We start from the raw sequence: 23215 nt of genomic DNA on the forward strand, positions 1-23215 counted from the left end.
GGCATTTAGGGACGGAAATCAATGCGTGTTAGGCACCTGGAACTTTTCAGAATCCCTTTTGAAAATGTAGCCCTTATACATCTAAGTCTCATTCAAAGTCCACAGGACTCAAAAGTAGTGCTTAGGCTCCTAAGTCACTTAGGCATTTTTGAAATGTTACTCTACAGCAATAGAAATGAGGGGTCAACACTACTAGTGGTCCATGAACCAGAGTTTGTGTATGTCTGGAGCAGAGATTTTCTCAAAGCCATGTATGCTTGTTATGATTGTCATAATACCAGAAACTGCCTTTTTTATTGTAGCATGCTCTCCCCATGCCAGGCTAGTTTTATGTTGATACAAGGGATCTAGAAATGTCAAGTCACCAAATGTAGCTTGATGTGCATAAGTGGATGGGCTGCAAACACAGGTCATCAAAGTGATGAGGAAAATATCAGAAAATAATAATCAAGACACCACCAGAAAGACCTCTATCAGCAAGCTATTATTAGAATATAAAGAACATCAAACATAATATTTCTGGAGAAGGCATAGCCCAGGGGAACCATGGAATTTTCCAAAATAACTTTTTCCTAATGTTGACCGTAACATTTATTTATGTGTAATTAATTGCTTTCAAGCTAAAGTACATTGCATGTATGAGGTTGTCTTAAAAATGAGGTCAACACATATACAAAAGCAGAAAAGTAGGCAGCACAGTAAGATCTTGTTCTTGTTTATGAGGTGTTTTACAATTTGATTTAGTACAATAACCTTCTTTACCTCATATTAGGGAGCTGTTTCATACAGATTAGATATGTGGGAGAATGTATTTTTATGTTCTGATAGCTGTTTGTTGTTGTTATTATTTGTTTATTTATTTTATTTGTTTATTTATTTGGTGGTAGGAGGCCTAGAAGGCCTCCTTTTTATTTTTCATATAAATTTAAAGAATTTTTAATGGTAAATTACTGTATATCTGTGAAAAGTTTTGATAATACAGCAACCTGAAGTGATATTTGCATGCTACCTACACATAATTTTATACCCTAAAACAAATTTTGGGGCAAAACACTTTGGGAATATACAATAGTTGGAATCTGCTTTATGGAAAGTTATTGACATCAAAATGCTCTAAAGTGTCACATTGTAAATTAGATCAGATGATGGTTGATAGATGTAACTGAGGCTCATTACTTTTTTGTTAGTGGTTTGAGGTGGGCATTTTACTATGTACATGTGGAGGGGCAGCCTTTCTATTTTTTTATTATTACTATTATTCTTTCCAGAAGAAAAATAGTTTCCTGATGATAGATTTATTGACACAAAGCTGCAGTATTTAGATTTCTGTAGCAAGAGACCCTGAATCTGTACATTCATTATTAAAATAAATTATACTCTACAAAATGACTGAGGTAGATTTAATGATAATGTTTGGTGGACGTTGGCGCTGAAAAGTGACAACTATGCACTATATTCTTATTGACCTGCTGCATCTAAATATCTTAGAGAACATCCCCACAGTGCTCTTAAAGCAATCAGTGAAAAGCTGGTCCACAGAGCACAGTTGGCTCCAGCTAGTTATTTCATACAGTGTAGGATCCTTAGCAGGGGATCAATGGAGTAGTTGAGTGATTGGACTGTTTGCATTCCGTTTGATCTCACGCCCTAAAATGGATTAAATACAGTGTGTCCATCTTGTATGTTACTCCCACAATGAGGTTACGAAGGATCTAGTCTCGGTGTGCCAATCACCCTACTGCAAAGATCCATGGTGATCTGATGAAATTGTTCACTGCTATGGCGTTGAAGTCACTGAGTATGGACATCTGGGTTTTAATTCTTGAACATGGCCAAAAAAATACTTTGTTCCACTCTCTTGGCCACTGTAAAGTAGTCATTGAAGGAAAGCAGTTGAGCACCTCCAGGGCAGGCCGCAGAGTCTTTCTCCCCGGTACAGGTACTCTCTCAACTCTCAATTTCCTCTCAAGACCACAGTCTGGGGAAACAAACAAATGAACAAACAAACCCTCTCTGTCCACTGAACTTTCATCCCCACAAGTTACAATTTGATAATCCTCCCCAGATTTACAAAACCCTCCAATGTCATTCATAGGGCGGTGGTGCCAGGCAGCTCAATCCATTCCCTCCCCAGCTTAAACCAAACCATGCACATCCTCTGTAACCACTCCGCTTCATAGGTCTCTACCCCTCCATGTGGTCTGAACTTTTTGAGGGGAGGAAAGAGGGAATAGAAACTAGTATGCCACCTCTTTATGCACTTAGGACTAGGCTCTGCACCCATTGAAGTCAATGGTAATGCTCCCATTGTCCTCAGTGGGGCAGGATTGGGCACTTCATGCATATTTAAAGGAAAAAATTGAAACAGAGAGGTTCGGCAGCAGATTATAGACTTTTGATGAACATTTACAGTGTATTTCCCATATCATTCAGTGCCCAGAAATCTTTCCAACCACAAACTTTACAGAAACAGTGTCATGGGCGGGGGGGGGGGGGGGGGTGTCTCAGCACCTCTTACAGTTGTCTATTGATTGCACAGTGCCTTTATTAAGGGTCCCTTCCCCACTGAAATCCTCCACTCTGCACCGGTAAATATATACACCTATTAAGGCCATAATCTCACAATGAGGAAATGTTAGTCTCTTCATTTTGCCAAATAAAGGTATTGTTTTTGGTGGGAGAAGGTGAGCTTATAAACTCTGCTAGATAATGCAGGGGCCTTTCTTTACCACACCATCCTTGTAATTATTCTCTCTGTATTTTTCAGCTAAATCAGACCTTCCAGAACTGGAATTATACCGTGTATGTGGTCAATATCAGGTAAATGTTGGTGATGATTGGGAAAATACCTGATTTAAGTCCTTAGTGGAGTTACCACACACTAATTGATATTTATGCTTCTTGCTTTTTAAGTATTCAGCCAACCACTGTGAACAAACTGCCAAGGGAGAAAAGAAGCACTGATCAAAGGTAACGTTCTGGGACTTTTTAGTGATAAAGGCAACACGTACTATCAAAATTGGGTGTGACATAATCGCATGCTATGGGCCACACCTTTCCATTTGGTAAATGTCATTTATGGCCACCTACTGTCCTGGATCTGCACACAAGCCTCACATTGGTATGATGTGTATTGTAATTTAAACTACCTTGGATTTAAATCAGGTTATTCAATGAGCTCCTTAAAACTTGACTGATCATTTTTCAAAACTTAATTTTTACCTGTCACAAAATGTGGCAGACCTGTCTAACATACATGGGAAGCAATATTCATTCTCCTGTCCCAGCATTATCTATCTTAGGGTTTTCTGTAGTATCCATCACTGGTATCTAAGCACTATCTCTGGAAAGAGGCATTTTTTCTCCTCTGCCTCATCTCTAAGGGCCTGATCCAAAGCCTATTGAAGTCAACAGGAGTCTTTCAATTGATTTCAATGGACAATGGATCAAGACCCAGGTGGTAGAAAATCATGCTGAAATTGAATGCCAAGTTGATGCAAATCACATTACTTACCACATGCCCTCACTTCCTGATTTCAGTGGGCTGCTGATTAGGCACTGGGGTTGGGATTGCAAAGATAGCCTAAGAAAGTTAGGTGTCCAACTACCTGAAAGCCTGTGAGAGTTGGGTGCCTAACTTCCATGGGGTCTCTTTGAAAATCTCAGTCCAGGCTGTGGGAGGCAAATGAGAAGGATGCTGGTCTTCTGACTGAATCAAGGGCAGGTGGCCAAAACACAATGGCTGCTGTGGGGTAAAGAGAGACTGAGTATGGAGTGCATCTCCTGGCAATGTAGATAACTGCTTTGTTGTTAAGATGTACATGAGAATTGTTGTGATAGGATAGAGCCTTTTATCCCATGGTAGCCCATTCATGGATCATTATCCGGAGCTAGTTTCTGATGCTCTCAGTTCTTGTACACTCTTCCTTACTCTTAGTGACCTGACAACAGCCTGTGAGAGATGGATGTTGTCACCACTGAGGGAAGGAATCAAGGGATGCAGAGGGGATGCAAAGCTTTTCCTTCCAGTGTCTTTGAATCTCTTACCAGAGAAGTTTGCTGCCCAGCCTGTCAGCAGCCCTGCTCCCCTAGAACAGTAACAGGAGACTCAAGCAGGTTTCAGCCTCCCATCCTCCTACTATCAGCCCTAGGACTTTTTTTCCCTCCCTTTTCTCTATATCCTGGTCCCTAAGAAAAGAAGGGAAAGAGGAAGAAATATCTCTTTCTACTTACAGTGCTGGAAGTCTGTGTAAAAGTTCTGTCTGACAAGGTGCTAAAACTTCTGGGCCCAATCCAGCAAAGCATTTCAGCATTACTTAATTTTAAGCATGTGAGCTTTACTTCAACAGGACTAGTCACATACTTAAAATTAAGCATGCCCTTAGAGTGCTTTGCTGGGTCAGGCCCAGAATGCTCGACACCATATAGACATTGAGCTCTGAGATACCTGTTCAGCTCTGCACATGACTTTATCAGAAGACTATCGCCAGACAGGCCTTCAGGAACTGGAGGCAAAATCCAGAGAATCCAAAATAAAGTGCTAAATTAAACTATTAATTTAAAAATAACCCTCAGCGTTACTCCAGAGTACCTTGTGATATCTAAAAGTATTGGCTGGGGAGTAAAACCACCCTCTAAATCACTTTTTTAGAAATAGGCATGTGCAGTTCTGATTGTAAGAGTTTGTCCTTTTCTTTTAGTTCTTGGAGTGTATATTGCTCCTTCAATATCCTTCTCATCCCACTGTGTTCACTGTCATGTTGCAGGAGATAGCCTAGCTGCTATGCAATGAATCTAGCTCTTATCACTCCTCCTAACATCTAACAATGTGAATTTACGGGCACTGGATATGAACACCCCCTTTTCTTGATACTTCACTCATCACATTGCATTTCAGAGGTAATGGGGATTATGTCTAACTCAATACTGTACAATTTTTCAGAATTAAAGGTCTGATCCAAAGACCAAATAAATGCAGTGGCTTCAATAGACTTTGGGTCAGGCCCAAATAGAATAGAAAGCATTGTCCCTTCATTATGAAGTATTTACTTCAAATACTAATCATGTTACACATAACAAGAGTCTGTTTCATATACTCTAGGTTGTCGTGTTGCACATACCACACAAAAAATAAAAGACCTATAAGGACCTTGATTACATCTGAAGAAACTGACTGAAATAATTGAGATTGCCTGGGTGGAATTTAGCTCAATGGGTGTTTTGATTAGAAATTAAAATCACATGCTGTATCTTTCTAGTATTTTTATATTAGTGGCATGTATTTTCATCTCATAATGCCATATAGAGTGGAATCCACTGGGAAAGCCTGTATTCTTCCAGTGCCAGCAACAAGTGTGTATAAATATCTCACAATACACTATCTTGTCATTGCAAAAGCAGGAAATTTAGCTTCCCAGTAGTCTCCACTGTTCCTGTCTCTAAAGACCAGTCTTTCAAATCCTTGCAGCTCACATATATTAATACACAGGTATTTGTAGTATTGACAAAGAGGAAATCAATTGAATCTCAGGTGAAGACCCCCAAAACCACCTCCCCTGCTACTTCCTCCAGACTGTTGACTTTAAAATGTTTGTTAAAATGTTTCAGTTTCAAATTTTTCTTGGACAAGATTCTAAAGAAACCAAATAGCATTTAGGGTATTATTTATACCTATCAAAAGTTAGCTGGTGACACTTGTAAATCTTTATCCAAAATGGAGGTAATGTTTATTTCTTACTTTTAGGATAATCTGGTAGAAGGTCTTAAACTTTCTTTTTTTATGGATGAATCTTGCTCTCAATGTGTATTCATAAGGATTTTGTAAATAAATTATCAAAGATTATATTTTCTTGTTTTCCATACTATGGACAGTCATAAATAATGCTGATTTCTTAGTTTCAGGAAGCCCAGTATGTCATCTATCAAATAAATTTCCCTTTGCTTTCAAATACTTTTCATTCCATTTTCCCTCAGGTTTTCTCTAAACCCAGGTTGGCTCCAAATTTAAAACTTCAGTCCTAGCCCATAAGCAGCATGGCCTTAGGCCTTATTTTCTGTAGATGTAATCCTATTTGTCTTCGTCTTTTTAACTCACTCAACATCATCTCTCACCTACTTTTCTCTGACTTTTGCTCAGAATCATGGTCTTGGTTCTTTAATTTGTCTGTCTTAGTATCTATCCTCTTTTTTTGCATTCATCCAATAATTTTTTAATGCTCTAACCTCACTCTCTCTCTCGCGCGCGCGCTCTGTCTCTGCCCTCACCGTGCATATAACTATTTCATTCAATAGTTTGAACTACTTCCAAACTGCTTCCCCTCTAGTCATTTTCTGCTGTTTTACTCTAATCTGTTTCCACCCTCATTTGCTATATTGCAGCCATAACTTTTAAAACAGTCTCAGCATAGTACAGTTCTTCATCAGACCTCCTGAAGTGATGGATGCAGAACCCAGAGAGACAGAATTACACAGAGGGAAAATGGGAGTGGAGAAGCTGTCATTTTGGGGCATGTTAAAAATAGATAAGAGAAAAACAAAATAAAAACATGGAAGTGGCTTGTTGTTCTTGCATTGCTGAGCTCTATGAGCTGAAGCAATCCAAAGTACACTGTGCTTATGATGTGATAATTCAATGTGATGATGAGAGTCTCATGCAATGCCAAGTCCAAAAGTGAACATTATTATCAGCACCTTGAACACGTGTAAAGATCTCTGGATGGCAGCAATGTGACAATATCATGCATTGGTAGATTATTAACTAAAGTAAGAGACAGAATTTTATCACAACAGTGCTGTAGTTTTATGTGTGTTTAATTTTCTCATCTTAGTAGCAGTGTCTCTATCCCAGAAGGTGCTGTTTCAAAATAGAGTTAAAAGGACACTCCAGATGGGGCATAAGCACAATGGTTTGTGAGCATGGTGGTCTTTTGTCCTCACCAGTTTGCACAAATCTGTAACAATAAAGTAAATTTGTGTTCTTTCTACAGATAAAATTTGCATTTTTTTTGTTTCTTCCATTGATTCCTTGCCCTTTTTGACATCACACATTTCTTCTGCTGCTCCTGCTGCTTTTCCCAGAAAGATCCTACAGATCCCAGGTGTAGCCATATGATCAAGGTTGGGTCATTTGGGTAAAAGAAATGGCTTCCACAGAACTATTCAGCACCCCAACTTTCCTTATGCTTTTTTCCAAGCAATTTTGCAAACCTTGAGCCTTGATTTCATATATGAGCTTTTCTCCACTTACCAGCAAAATAAGCTTGTGCTTGCTCCAACCTCCACTACTTGATTGTCATAATTTTGGCCCATACTCTGTACTTAATCACTGCTACTACGGGAAATAGCAGTTCTAACTACTGTTTAACAATTCATCCAAATAAAAACATCAGTCACTGTTAACATGTTTAAAAGATCAGTTGCTAAATCTACATAGAAATCTCTTCCCTTAGACATGAAAAGAAAGAGCTTAGCAAGAAAGAAAAAAAGTTCTACCAGGTCTGATTCTGCCCATTAAAGTCAGTAGGTGTTTGCTATTAATTTCAGCAGGAAGAGAATCAGGCTTCTGATGAATTCTGGGTGATGGGATGTTTAATGGGAAGGATTCTTGAGACAAGATAGACTACTGTTTAGAAAGTGCTATGGCTTCAGCCAAGAGTTAGCAGCTGCAGGACCCCCTGTTCTTGTTTTTATTGTTTTGGGTAAATTGTCTTTAGTCATTTAAGTGTGTGACAAAATGTAAAGTAAGCACATAAGAGTTTATGGAGGAAGCTGGCATAGTGCCGACACTCCCATTGTTCATAATTGCTTTCAAATATATTATGAGGTATAAATACCAGCGTTCATAAAAAGTAACACAATTGTAATGTCTGCTCTTATTTTTAAAAAATACTGCTAAATCGCTCAGCATTGGCCCAATTCTGCTCCCTTTGAAGCCAATGGAAATTCTATCACTGAATTCAATGGGAGCAGAATGCTGAGCACTTTTGAAAATCCAGCCCTGTGCACACACATTTGCTTTTTAAAAGTGTTTTATTTCTGTGTAAATATTTTGCTTGTGAAAGATACCAAATTCCAAGTCCTGGAGTCTGGAGTCCTCTTGGTATCCATGGAAAAGGTACAAGGTTCGCCACAAAGCCCCACTAGTATATTTTAGCCATGACCTGCAGGGAAGACCTCTGTAAGCATATGGGTTATTCAGACTGTGTGCTCATTCAGTCCTTGGCCTCTCTGATGCAACTGCCAATAAGGAGCCTTGATCCGGCTCCAATTGTCTTCCATTGAGCCTTTCCATTGACTTCAATGGGAGTTGGGTGGGGCCTGAAGTTATCAGAGTGCTAGTTGTACTTGGTTATTTTGTGATGTCGACAACTTAATGATAATGTAACAAATTCATTTTACATAAGATGGCATCAGCCTTAGGTCACTGTTGACACAACATGGATTTTAACACTTTCTTTTCCCCTTTACTGCAGCACTCCCCTTTTAATTTGTAGTAGATTGTAGGTTTTACACTGCATCATGACATACTGTATTATATTAATAGTAAGTGCCTATATAGGGCTGAATATCAATGCAAAGCAAATGTTATGTTATGAAGCAAATTCAGTGTGGTCAACTATTTGTCTTGCCACCCCAATTCTATGGTTAGGAATGTAACCCAAACAAAGACACATGGGCATATAAGAATTGTCATATTGGATCAGAGCAGTGGGCCATCTAGTCCTGTACCCTGTCACTGAAAAAAGCTAGTGCCAGATTCTTCAGAGGAAGATGTAAGAAACCCTGAGGTGACAAATTATGGAATAATTTATCCATAGAGGAAGTTTCTTCCTAATCCAAGTCCATTTGTGGTTAATTTATATCCTGAAACATGAGGATTTATGTCCCTTCTAAAATATCCACTTCTTCTTGTATTATGAGAGGGTAACCAGAAGCTCCTGACTTACCTTCTCTATACCACAAATTACTGTGTATATGTCTATCATGTATCCTCTTATTTGTCTGCTCTCTAATTTAAACATTCCCAGTCTTATCAATATTACCTCATTTAGAAGTCTGTCCATGACTCAAATAATTTTTGTTGGTCATCTCCAAACTCCCTCTATTCTGCTATATCTTTTTATAGGTAGGGTGATCAGAACTCAAATTATTCCAGGAAAGGGCCCTCCCATTGATTTATATGATGGGATTATCAGATTTTCGGTATTAATTCTGTTCCTTATACATTTGAACATTTCGCCTGCTGTGTGGACCACCACTGCTCATTGACCGGATGTTTTCATTGAGTAGTTCACAATCATGGCTGGCTCTTTTTTCTTGAATAGTTGCAATTAATTTAGAATTCAGCAACAAGTAGTTTAAATTATTCCTTCCAAGTCATGCACCTGTCTATGCTGCAGATCTTACCGCATGTATCCCAGTGTATGTTTAAACTTGCTTCTAATTTACAAACATCTTTAAAACTTTTCTGCTCATCTTCAAAAACTGCATAACAAAGTAAGATGTGTAGAGAGAAGCTGAAATAGCAGACTGAAGTCAAATTTCCAAATGTGCCTTGTGACTTATGAGCCTAAGTCCCAAAGAATGTCAATGGGTGTTAGGATCCTAAGAGATTTAGATGCTTTTGAAAATTTTACTGTATGTATTTAAAAAAATGGATTCCTAGCCTCTGAACAATAAGTTTACAATGATAATAAAACTACTTAATAATGACTTGGTAGCTGAGAGACTACAGTTGCATTCTGAAAAAGGACATATTAAATATATGATTAGTTCAGCCAATTAACATTGTACAAGGAATAAGAGAAAAAAGAAAACTCTGCTGTAATAATAATTGATTATTTATATTTCAGTGTGATCTACTTTACCGTATGTAGTACATTCCTTTGGGGCTAGATTGTGGCTTTTAGGACATGGCCTACTTGGTGGCTTCTCCAAGAGTCATTGTGCCTGAGGGAAGCTCATCACTCTGGTAGCAGTGATGGAAGCACACTTGCACCTCTGTTATACCCTGGATCAGGGTGCAACATGTGCTGTCCTCCTCCTTCTGTGTCAGCTCTGCTCAGCTGACTTGTGAAGAAGGCAGCAGGTCTTCCATAGGCTTCTCACAGCTAGTGCTAGCTTCACCTTTCCCCCATCTTGCACACTTATGCCAGATAACCACAATCTATTCTTCGGTACACAGTGATTTCAGTGTGAAAGAATTTGTCATTATGATTTTTGAATGGAGTTTCATATAAACATCCATTTGCTATAGTATTACTACCTTCAAGATACATTGTGAAGGATTGAATGTGTGTTTTAAGGTTGGGATCACCCATCATGACATCACTGAAGCGGTGTTTCATCATTGACATTTACATGAATATTGGCCTACTATTTCACAAATTCAAACTAAATTTCATATTTCAACAGCAAAATGTTCTTTGTCTGGGATCTGACTGCTACAAAAATGGAGGGAAATGATCAGCTCAGAACTGTGTTAATTATCAAGTTAAAGTGATTATTATCTATTACGGGTTGTTAACATGTCATTTTGTACAGCTTAATAATATTTGTAATGTATGTCAAAATATAAAGGAGTTCCATGTTACACAATACGTACAGCATATGCTGTAAGAGTTATCAAAAGCCAGATAAACAGAATAGTTTAAGCAGACGTTCTTTATCAGTGCTGCATAATCAATTTTTCCTCCTTGTAAATAGTCAGGATAACTAACCCATTTATACCTGATCTATTATTACTCCTGCTGTTTGTTGCCATTAGAGCATGGCTTTGGTTGCTGAATGTCCAAAGTCACATTCTGATTAGCTGGTAGGGGGAAGGGGGGCTGAAACTGACATGCTCCTAGGCAGTTCTCACTCTTCCTCTGAAATAAATGCCATAATAACCCCTTTACCACTGTCAGCCTTGTGCCTCACAATGCACCCTAAGCATGTATCAATAGCCTGCTAATGCACAGCCAATTGGGGTTATAGCTGTGAATTAATATTCTATTGAAGCCAATGGAATGTTAGGATGAACTTGGTAAGTGTGATAGCATAGCAGGGATGATCTGTCTAGAGGTACCTGTAATTCTTCTGCAGCAGTAACTCTACTGAGGCCACCCACATCCAAGGCAAATGGGTGACTAGTTGCCAGGTTTAAACGTTTGCTCAGCAATATAAAAGAAAAACTGTATATTTACTAGTGCAAGAGCAGAGAATAAATATTTCTATTTATATAAACAGTAAATATGTGCCTATTTGCGCACTGGCATCTCTCCTTTCAGCTTCCAAGGAGCCCATCATTGAGCCTGGCTCCTGGTTCAGTGTTATGCCTTCCTACTACTAGCCTGGCACAGCCCTTGGACATCTTCTTGTTTCTCCTCTAAGCATTTTTCCTATACCTTGGGGTACTCACATATCTTGGTGAGGTTTTTGAGCATTGGCTATGACCTGGGCTTCTCTCTGGGCTTAGAACAAGTCTGGCTGGGACCCCTCTTTTCATTTCACCATCTCATCTGAATGGCCAGCAATGATTTCCTGCATCCAGAAAGTCCATGAGTCTGGACAAGGGGAGGATATTGTTCTAATTCCCACACAGGAGAGGGACCAAGGCTCAAGAAAGGATCAATGGGTTTCTGTCCAAAACAGTTATTACTATTCCACGACTACTTGTTTCTATTCGCCTAAGCAGCCAATCTTTCCTAATTAGGGGTAACATTTTCCAAAGTAACTAATTGACTTAGTAGCCAAAGTCTCATTGACTTTCAATGGGATTTTGGTTCCTAAGTCACTAAGGGCCAGATGTTTAAAAGTATTTAGGCACTTAAAGATACAGATAGTTCCCAAGTGGGGTTTTCAGAAGTATCTAGATGCTTTAGAAAATCCATCTAGGCACCTATCTGAATCTTTAGCTACCTAAATACCTTTCAAAATCTGACCCTTAGGTGCTTTTAATATTTTTACCTTCGATCTTTTAGAGAATTGCCTCAATAATAGTAGCTGTTGGTGGGATTTCCCAACAGTGCCAGGTTTGGAGGGCTATGTGTGTAAGAGAAGGCTAATTTACAGGTAAGGAACAATATTTTCTGAGTTATTCTCTCCATATTGGGATAGACATGGTTTGCTCGGTCTCTCTCATGACATATAGAGATTAAAATATGCCAGGTACCTTCATCATAAACCTTATTTAAGCTGGTTGGATATTTTAATTTCAAAACCCTGATTCCTTTGTTATATATCATTCTGATACAAACACTGGGATAATTTTCCTTGCAGATTTGTGGTTTGGGCTCTTCTAGTTTACAACTCTACCAACAACATCAGTTTAGAAGAGCAAGCCATCCGGCAGAAACTCATAAGCAATAATGAAACCATAGGGGATGGACTGAGGGTCCATACAGTGGATGTTGATCCAGTAGGTAGGTAAAGAGGTTTCAACTTTGCCATTCTTCAGGTTTTGTTTGCTTGCCCCAAAACAAGTCCCTTCCCCCACTTCCCCTATTTAGTGAACACTAAAGGCTCTAACAATGGACTTCCCTACTGTACTGAATCATAGAATATCAGGGTTGGAAGGGACCTCAGGAGGTCATCTAGTCCAACCCCCTGCTCAAAGCAGGACAAATCCACAACTAAATCGTCCCAGCCAGGGCTTTGGAAGGAGATTCCACCACCTCCCTACGTAACCCATTCCAGTGCTTCACCACCCTCCTACTGAAAAAGTTTTTCCTAATATCCAACCTAAACCTCCCCCACTGCAACTTGAGACCATTGCTCCTTGTTCTGTCATCTGCTACCACTGAGAACAGTCTAGATCCATCCATCTCTTTGGAACCCCCTTTCAGGAGGTTGAAAGCAGCTATCAAATCCCCCCTCATTCTTCTCTTCTGCAGACTGAAATCTGGTATATTCTAATTCTGATAAAAATTATGACCAGGCAAATAGGGCCACCAATGGACTCTCAGCAACTGGTTTGTGGGCTTCAAATTGCCATTCTGATATCCAAGTTCTCGACTGCTAACTCAGCATAGCTCTTTAGGCTTCAGCGGAGTTATGCCAGTTTACAGCAGCGGATGATCTGGCCTGGTAGGTCCGGGACAAAGGTGTATAATGTACAGCACCCAGCCATTACAAACATGTTGCAGGCACCCACTGGAGAAAAGATGATTGCATGTAAACCACAGAATTATTAATAAAATGTGATGCAAAAGAGGCTGATAAATCAAGCTATAATTTACTTGATAAAAGTTAAGATGTGTTCTCATTTATGTACATTGTTGTTTTATAGAAAAATGTACAGCTGAAGAAAACCCTCTGAACTATTTCTGGCCAGATACCAGGCCCACTGTAACCAACTTTACGTTGTGCCATGGGAGCTCAGTCCAGATTGCATCAAGAACATGGTAAGTAATCATGGAGACCTGTCAGAAGCCGTGAGCTGTCTAATGGCAAAACCAATATTCAGTATTCACATTTTAGTGTGTATGCCATTTAAATTGTGTCCGATTTAGCCCATGAATGGATCAGTGTTATTTTAAAGTGAGGTAGGGTGACCAGATGTCCCGATTTTATAGGGACAGTCCCGATTTTTGGGTCTTTTTCTTATATAGGCTCCTATTCCCCCCCACCTCCTGTCCCGATTTTTCACATTTGCTGTCTGGTCACCCTAAAGTGAGGTTACTTTCATATTGTGGCACATGCAGGCCCAAATAGCACAGAGAGGCACATGTTGTTGGAGTAGAGATATGTCCTTGATTAGTAATGACCAGGAAAAGATACAAATAGGCATCACTTCTTCAAGGTGTAATGAGACCTGCAAATACTATCTGGTCATAAAATAACTATAATTGTATCTTCTTACCTAACAGATCTGCTCCCTGTTTATCTTCAAATCATTCTTCTTATTTAACTGTCAAAAATAATGTTTCACTACAGCTAGTACTTCAGAACCAATAGTAAACTGGATTCTAAACTGATTTGTCCATCACAAACAGCATTCTCAGCTGAATTCTGGTTGAAGAGGTTTATTTGGTAGGTTCTGAGACCTCTCATCTAGTTAAAGCAAAGTCGGACTCACATTAAATACTTTGAAAAATGCACTACAATCCATAGATTTAACAGAGACACTGGTTTTATGGCTCATTACAACAATTCGTAACACACCCCACTGCCTGCTAACCCTCCATTGTCCTACAGTATAAGAATTAATTTCCTGTTTCATTTTAAGTGGACTCCTACAGTGTGTGTGAACCCCTTAGCAATCTGTTCCACCTTGTATTTAGTTTGGACATTCTGGTTATCTTCCCCAGGCCTGAGGAAGAACTCCGTGAATCTCAAAAGCTAGTCCCTTCCACCAGCAGAAGTTAGTCCAATAAAAGATATTACCTCACCTACCTTGTCTTTCTCATTTCCTGGGACCGACACAGCTGCAACACCGACATGGGCAGTTTGGCAGTAGTTAGTAGTAGCAGGGAGTAAAGATGTGGCTAAGGCTTTAGGCTGGAGGTTTTAAGGTTTAGACTGGGGACTCAGGAGACTTAGGTTCAGTATTTGGCCTGCCATAGACTTGCTGTGTGAGCTTCATCAAGGCACTTAATCTCTCCATGCCTCAATTCCCCACCTGTAAAATGGGGGTAATAATCCTGCCTTTCCTTCCCCGTATTGGTCTGTCTTCTCTATTCAGACTATAAATTCTTCAGAGCACAGACTGTCCTTTCCTGCGTGTTTGTACAGTACCTATCACAATGAGGCTTTGATCTAGGCATGATGGTGATACCAATGATGATAATAACTATAGTTAATATGATAGCCATAAGCAATAATACAGGCTAATAATGAATACTTTTAAAGCTGTAAAAAGACTTACTTGCCTACATTGTATCTGGGACACGGTCTGAGAAGGCTGATCCAGCTCTTTTACTTTCTGGAAACATGGCAACATGAACATCAGCCTCAAGGTTTTGTGCCAGACAGGAAAACAACCAGAGTTTGTGTTTAACTAACTTACTTCCTCAGCCTGTTAATCTTGTACAAATACCATTAGGTTCTGATTGAACAACATTTGTTACAAAATAGCTAGTGTAGGGGTCATACTGTTTTGATGTGTGTGCCACTGAGTGACTACACATTGAAGCTCCTGGCCTTTACTGCCCCAGGACTGCTTATCTCTATTGCACACTCATTGGGGCCTACACAATAACTTTGATTGTCAGCATAAAATATTTCTAATCCAAAATTTTTATTCTGCTTTGTAGTAGGCTTTTCTTGCCTAGCAGTCTCCAGTAACTCTTGCCAATATTGGGAACAAAAAGAAGCAGGCAACTACATGCTCAGCCGTTACACTGTAGAAACAAAAAGATACCAAAGATTTGTGTGTGTGTGGTTCACAAAGGATGAAATGCACAGCCGAAATGTGTAACATTCTGCCATCTGGTGTGAAAATGGTGGGCGTGATTAAGTGAAAAATGGCAGTGGAGCAGAAATTCAGTGATGTTTTGATCCCACCCCTCAAAAAAGGCTCAAATAGACAGCCTATGTAGTTTAACCTGTCCCAGGCATGGAGGAAAATGTTAAATATAGTAATGTCTCTGTGACACTGGGTCCTAAGCAAATCCCACAGCAACAGAAGACTGATGTGGCCTGCAAACATTGTACAGCATGGATCACAGATTTGGCAGTGCTGAGATAACCAGGTGCTTGTTAGCACATCAGTGAAACCTACTGCCGTGCTCTTGATGATGTACGGAACTCACATACTCAATCACAGAAAAAATGTCAGGTTACAATTTATATTTCCTAAAGTTACATAAAAAGAGCATTAAATATGCTATGTCAAGCACTCAATAGTTTGGATATGCAGAATTAAGGTTGCCTTAATTTGTCCCACTTGTGTGTATGTGTTATGATACCCTCTTTTATTACAGGGCCATAGAGTGTTTTTTCCATAGTTTGGAAATATAATCCATGGAAATAATCTATTGCTGTGAGGTTTTAATAACAGATTTTTTAAATGATTACTTATCAGTGATACTTTAACGTGAGGATACTTCTCAGATTTGTCACATACCCTTTATCACATCTTAGACACCTGCCTGCCTATCCTTGCACAGGATCAAGGATGGCAGAATGTTTGTGTCCAGCTTTCTTGCAACTGTTCACACTCTTCTTACAGCTACTGCTCTTTTCACATAGCGCTGATTCAAAGCCTAACTAAGTTAAAGTTAAAATATAATGGCAGGATTTGGCACTTTATGTGAAAATTTCAACTACTCTTCAAAACATTTGGTCAGGACATATTAGGAATGCTATAGACCGCATAGGTGCTTTGGTCACTCCTGAAATATAACTCTAGATCCTCAACTAGTGTAAATCCTCACTGCTTCATTGGAGACAATGTAACTATGGCAATTCACACCAACAGAGGATCTGGCCCATGGAGCATACCTTTTTTGCACCATTGTTGATGTCACTGGTTTTATACAACAATCAACCACAAATTCCCAATATCGGTCATATCTTGTTAATTTTCACTGTAGTTTTGTTGCTGCCAGGACTGTAATTTTATTGTAACATGATGCTGTGAAATTTACAAATGAATTTTGAAACATCCAGCTTTATTATGCTACATTATTCTGAATAATGCATAAATGCATATTCTGTCATTTTTTTCCTCCAGTTTTTTAAACCCGCACAACTATACATCATACTGGGGCCAACCTGATCTTAGAAATTGCACAGGTAAGTGTTTTGATATTCATCCTTTATCTAGGAGCAATTTCCCTACATCCCCCCAGGGACAATGTACACCTCCCCCCGAACTCTCCCATCACCCCCAACCAAGATGAAGAACATACCAAGAACTAAAGAATATACAAAATGTCATCTGAAGGTTCAAGTGGTGTATCTACAACAGTCCAAAACACTGAAAAAATAGTGTCTCCACAACCTAAAGGCAGTTTCCGATATTTCTTAGTCAAACTTTTCCCATCTATTTAACTGCACCTCTTGCAAAAAAAGATTACAAAGAAGGAAAGCCTCCCACTGCTACAATTGATAAAACTGGAGGAGCTTGGTTTGCCAGACCAATCAGCAAAGCAAATGCTGACAAACTACAAGAAAAGGCTGCAAAACACCAAGCCTCTGAACTGCATCGATATGCAGAAAGCCTTATAAGCCAGTCATTGTAAAAGCCAGTTTTAGAAGTACTGAATGAGGCTGTTAAGAATGCTGCAGACACAACACAGTTTATGTGAATAAACACAGCTGTTGGAATCATATTTTCTATTTAAGCAACAGATACCACACACTACAAACTGGAGGCCAATGTTAAGTGCATTGTCACTTGTTAACCCTGAAATTGGACACTGTTTCTGAACAAGATTGGCAAATGCTCACTATCTTTCTGCAAGAAACTCAACTGACTGATTAGAAGCATGCAATGCAACAGTGAAAGACTCAGCAGTTGAAAAAGTGAAGAACTGTCTCACCACATTCAAAAAATTTGCATACGTGACTGATGAATGCACCAATGCAAATTGGCATCAAGCATTTTTAAGTCATTGCATACATTATCTTGATGTCAGTGGTAGGCTTGTAGATACATTTCTAGATGTTCAGGTTATAGAAGATACGTCAGCTGCATGTGTGACAACCCACATCTTAGAGTTAAATGCTTGTAAATTGAACACTAAACAGATGGCTGCTTGTGCATTTGATGGAGCTCCAAACTTCTTTGGAAGACATGGTGGAGTACAAGCTTTTTTCAGAGAAAAGTGTAACCATAATCTCTCCTATACACACTGCAGAGGCCATCTTAACTTTAGTATCCAAAAAGATAATGGAACAAATAATTAAGCAATCAATTTGCAAACACCTAGAAGATAATAAGGTGATAAGTAACAGCATGTCATACCAATCTAATAGCTTTCTTTGACAGGGTAACAAGCCTGGTGGATGGGGGAAGTGGTAAATGTGGTATATCTTGCCTTTAGTAAGGCTTTTGATACCGTCTCAAATAACCTTCTCATAAACCAACTAGGGAAATACAACTTGGAGCTACTATAAGGTAAGTGCACAACTGGTTGGAAAATGGTCCCTGAGAGTAGTTATCAGAGGTTCCCTGTCAAGCTGGAAGGGCCTATCGAGTTAGGTCCCATAGGGATTGGTTCTGGGTCTGGTTCTGTTCAATATCTTCACCAATGATTTAGATAATGGCATCAAGAGTACACTTATAAAGTTTATAAATGATTCCAACTTGGGAGGGGTTGCAAGTGCTTTGGAGGATAGGATTAAAATTCAAAATGATCTGGACAAACTGGAGAAATGGTTTGAAGGAAATAGGATGAAATTCAATAAGCAATTAGGCTGTGATGTGATAGAGAATTTGCATACAGAGTGGAATGTCATATGATGAATGAATGAAGATTTCGCTTCAACTTCTTTTTTATCATCACTAGTGGGTTAACCTGATCTTTGTTTCCTGGGATGAAAGAAGTAGGAATTCATCTCTTGCTATCCCTAGTCACAACAGCTCCAGTTGAGCATTCTTTTTCATCAATGAATAGAATTTTGTGCTTTGAATGAAGTCTCCTTCTGCCTCATCATGTGAATGAACTAATGAGCATATCAACGGCAGGACTGGAAGTACTATACACACAAGAAGCCATGAAAGATGAGTGCACTTCATTCAAGAAGTTCATTAACAGAGTTGTGCAAAATTACAAGAAACCAAAAAGGATGTAGATATAGTGCTTCACAGAAGGCCTGAATAGCCAACTTTAATGTGTGATGATTTTAAAACAGGAGTTAAAGTAATAAAAGGGTTGTGAAACATTTTTCAATTTTTACTATGGTGACATACAGCCCATCTTTGCCCTCACGGTCTCACCCCCCTGTAAATTCTAACACACACTCCTAATTTCAATGCCTGGGGAAAATACCGTGGAGCATTCTTGTGGTGTTTGGTGGTTGGTTTCCCCACCCTATGCCAGCATGTCTCCCTCACTCATACTAAGTTGTTTCAATATTTAAAAAAAAATCAAAATAAATATTTAAAATCTATGAGAAAACAACAAATTGAATCCAGCCTATCCATGACAGTCTCTGGGTCAAATTCAGTGCCATGAGTTAATTTTTTTATGCCAAGACTGGGGGCAGGTGTTAATTTGCATCAAATTGACAGTCTGTTCCAGTCTGATTTTCCAATGTTTTGTACCTGGGGCCTGATTCAAAGCCACTGAAGTCAATGAAAAGGATTCCAGTGGGCTTTGGATTGGACTCCTGGAGCCTTATTCTCATTTACACCAAGACAGCTTTATATCACACTGGTGTAAAGTGGAAATAAATTACATTTATACCCACTGCCAGAGTAATGTAAAGGGCCTTAGTGTAAATTGGACTCATGTTCTTTGTGTACACCAGTGCAAAGTGGGAACAGTCATTGGAACATAGTGCAGAATTCTTATTTGATAGCATTTTAAACCTAGTTTGAACTTATTTTGCACAGGTATAAGTGACCATACAAGGGATAAGGCAGTGCAGAATCAGGCACTCAGGCGTAAAATGAATGTAATATTAGCCAACAGTGGTTGTATATCAGGAAAAATAACAAATATGTGAGTGTAGATAAAGTGATTTGTTTATAGTTTTTTCTCCTACATTCATCACTCTATCTCCTTAGCCTGTCAAATAATTTTTTCAGCACACTCACAGAATGCCAATTTTTTTCAGATTACATGGCTTAACCTTTTATACTATTTTTCTGGCCAACTGATGCCTAAAGTCTATTTTACACCACTATTTGTGTGTGGCCCACATTGCCACCATATTAAACACCCAATCTTGTCTTACCAGAAAAAGCCCTTGTATGAGATTTACTTGTCATGCCATTCATGCATAGGCTCTGGGTGAAATGATCTCAATAGAAAAATTCCAATTTGACTTCAATAGGGTCAGGATTTTACTTTCTGAACCCAAAATGGAGTTAAATTTCTCCTGGAACTGGGGCATCAGGAGACCCACAGTTTGGTCTCAGGGATGAAGGACAATGTGGTTTTCCCAAAGAGAAAGAGTGTGTAAGATAAGGACAGGAAAGGAGAGAAGGGAAGGAAATATGCTTATCTTCTTTCTTTTTCCCCTCTTTTCTCTTCTTTCATTCATCCATTCTAATCTTTTCCTACTTTAAATGAGGATAAACCGAGATAAAATTAGTAAAAGAAAGAGGAAACAGAGAAGTACATTATATAAGCTCAGCTCGTCCTATGTACTTTATGTTGATTAGTTATTATGTTTGTTCAATTAGCACTGAATACCTTGTAAATCAACAAGCAGGAAGTGCTCTTCACATGTATCCCTTTCTCCTTTTGCTCCCTTTTACCTATGTTCTCACAGAAAATGCAGCTGATATAGCCAATCAACTTCTGAATCTCACTGGTGAAGGGCAGCAGCTGACCTCAGACAAAGTCAATGATGTTGTCCAGAAACTTAAAAAAATTGTGAACGATGAAGAAATTGATGAGTCTTTGGGTTCTACTGTGGTGACAATTTTTTCCAATATTTTAACGAGTTCAGACAGTGTATTGGCAGCATCATCTTCTGAGTAAGTGTTTCTGAATTTGAGGGAGGAGGTTGAGAAAGTGTTTTACTACCTGTTGGGGTATGGAATCATAAAAACTTCAAGCTTTCTAAATAGAGATACACAAGCTACAGCCAACCTACCTTAGACTTTTGATTAAGTCCCTTGAAACACATTTTGCCAAATGAGATGACTTATGAGACATTTTTTCAAGTGACGTATATCGAGTCTCGGAATTAAGGGGCTTGACAAAAAGTTAAGTACTTTGATATAAGTGAAACTGTAATATGAATTTAAATATTATTGGAACATTGTTCTGTAGCCAGAAATGTCAGACAGACAGATCCTTCCTTAGTGCAAATCAGCATAAATACACTGGTTTCAATACCTATATTGATTTACATCATTTGAGGCTCTGGCCCAGAGAGATCTATCTATCAAATCTCCTGTTGGGTTTACAAAAATTAGTGTCAGGAAATGGACTCAAAGCTCACAAGAGTAATTTTCTTTCCTGATGCTGTATTACTGATTTCATCATAATTTTTCTTTCTTCTCATCTCTTCTGTTTTGTTTATAAGTATGTAGATAGATATAGATATAGATATAGATATATAAAAACAACATATTTGTTTATAATTTTCTTTGTTTTTAGAGCTTTAAAAACTATTGATACCTTAGCCTTAAAGATTCAGTTCACTGGACCTTCCATGAGCATCTCAACTCGGAACCTGGCACTTGGAGTTTCTTCTATTAATTCAACTTCATTTAGTGGATCCTCCTTCAGTGTTGGTCCCCAGAACAATGCTTCAGATTTTCAGGTACAGAACAGACATTTATACTGGAACTCAAAATGTGTCTGATGTTAAGAATTATTGCTTATTATTTATTAGGTATGATACAGGAGCACTGAACCCAGTTGGGAGTATTGATTACCTTTCAAATAGCTTAATTTAGTACTTCCATGGGTTATAGGAAATCCAGACTAAATTGTGACTGTTACAAATTTAAATGTTTTGCTGACATATTCCAAACTAGCTCCCTTTTTTCATCTACTTGGAAAAATGAGGAGGGAAAATATCCTCTATTAATCTTCTGTACGACCCGTCTCCTGAATTAGACTTTGGCAATCTGTTAGCCAGCACACATTATTTAACAGCCCCATATGATTGTCACCTATAACTACCTTCTACAAATAACTGATGATGTTTCTTCAGTCAAGTGTTGCTTTACTGATATAAAAACAGCTGGTGATATTGGTATCTCTGTCGACAAAAATAATATTGTTGATTTCATACATCATATTGCTGAGGACCAGAAGTTCCTAGGAAATATTTAGCAAGCGTTAAACCCAGGGGAATTTCACTATATCAACAAAATGCCCCACCTGCTTTATTACACACTTCCAAGTGGGGAAAAAATGGTGAATTTCAGACTTCCAATAATGTGTCACTATTGTATCTAAAATTCTTCTTAGAGATGACCAAAAGAAGTTGATTGAACTTAAGATACTAAGTGTATCTTAGTATCACCCATGAAAAATAATGAAAGATGGGTGTTCTCATCTCAGGCATAGAGATGGATTGTATATTTTTACCTCTCAAATCTACATATACTCAGCGATGTAATTTTAAACAGAACTAAGTATTCGAAGTTTCCTAAGCAGGAGTCTGCATTCAGTCCTCCTGCAGAGTAAATCCAAGGTGGTATCTACATGAAGGACTTCATCGGTGTTGTGGTACAAGCTTTCATGGATCAATATGGAAACCTCCAGCAGTTTTTTAATAATTCTGCTTACTCTGAGCCAAACCTCGAGTTCTGCTGTGCACATGCATCTTCCATTGACTCCAGCAGGAGATAAATGTTCACCAACTCTTTGATTTTGGCTTCAAGTTGTTAAATGTCTTTTTCTTCACAACATACCTGTGAGCTATAAAGTGCTATTCCCATTTTGTTACAGATAGGGAACTGAGGTGTAGAGAGACTAGAGGCCAGATTTTTAATGGTATTTAGGTGCCTAAAAATGAAGATAGGCAACTAGTAGGATTTTCAAAAGCCCCTCTATACCTCATTCCCATTAAATCCCACCAGGCACCTGTCTGCTTCTTTAGGCACATAAATACATGTAAAAATCTGGCCCTACATGACTTGACTAAGATCACACAGGAAGTCTGTGGCAGAGCAGGGAATTGATCTTGAGTTCCTTAGTGCCCTAACCATGAACTGTCATGTCTGTCCCACTGGACCACATGCCAAACACATAGTCGCTGTGTAAGCCTGCAGTGTAGGCGAAGGTAGGTGAGAGTAAAAAAAAAAAAACACAATAAAATCTTTCTATTATAAACAAATAATCAGACCCGAGGAGCTAATTTCATAATTTAAACATGAAGTTGTGCTAACAGTTAAATGCAAATCATTACAGTATAGTGTAACAGAATAATATTGCTGTACTATACACGAGAAACTAAATTCTCTGTTGGTGTAAACTTGCTATTCCTAATAAATAACTTGTCATTTCTGTAAGTACCATGCAAATTTATGGCACAATATACATGAATAACAGTATCATAAAATATTATAGTCTTTTTAAATATTGTTCATATTATCTTCTGGACCTAAAATTCAAAGGATCAAATTCTCTGCAGGTATAAGTAGGCCCCGTGA

The 23215-nt window shown here is 38.7% G+C and overlaps 1 protein-coding gene across 11 annotated transcripts in view; it reads left to right on the forward strand.

The window, feature by feature from the left end:
- Nucleotides 1-23215, forward strand: part of ADGRG6 (adhesion G protein-coupled receptor G6) — a 161322-nt gene that overhangs the window by 98321 nt on the left and 39786 nt on the right. For all 11 annotated transcript variants that reach the window (XM_065588770.1, XM_008177101.4, XM_065588768.1 and 8 more), the window contains 7 exons: nt 2768-2820; nt 2914-2970; nt 12262-12404; nt 13271-13385; nt 16658-16719; nt 20371-20578; nt 21207-21372. In XM_065588770.1, the coding sequence (XP_065444842.1) occupies nt 2768-2820; nt 2914-2970; nt 12262-12404; nt 13271-13385; nt 16658-16719; nt 20371-20578; nt 21207-21372 (804 nt within the window). The remainder of the gene's footprint in view (nt 1-2767; nt 2821-2913; nt 2971-12261; nt 12405-13270; nt 13386-16657; nt 16720-20370; nt 20579-21206; nt 21373-23215) is intronic.

This window comes from Chrysemys picta, chromosome 3 (assembly GCF_011386835.1).
Source record: "Chrysemys picta bellii isolate R12L10 chromosome 3, ASM1138683v2, whole genome shotgun sequence".
Taxonomy (NCBI): Eukaryota; Metazoa; Chordata; order Testudines; family Emydidae; genus Chrysemys; species Chrysemys picta.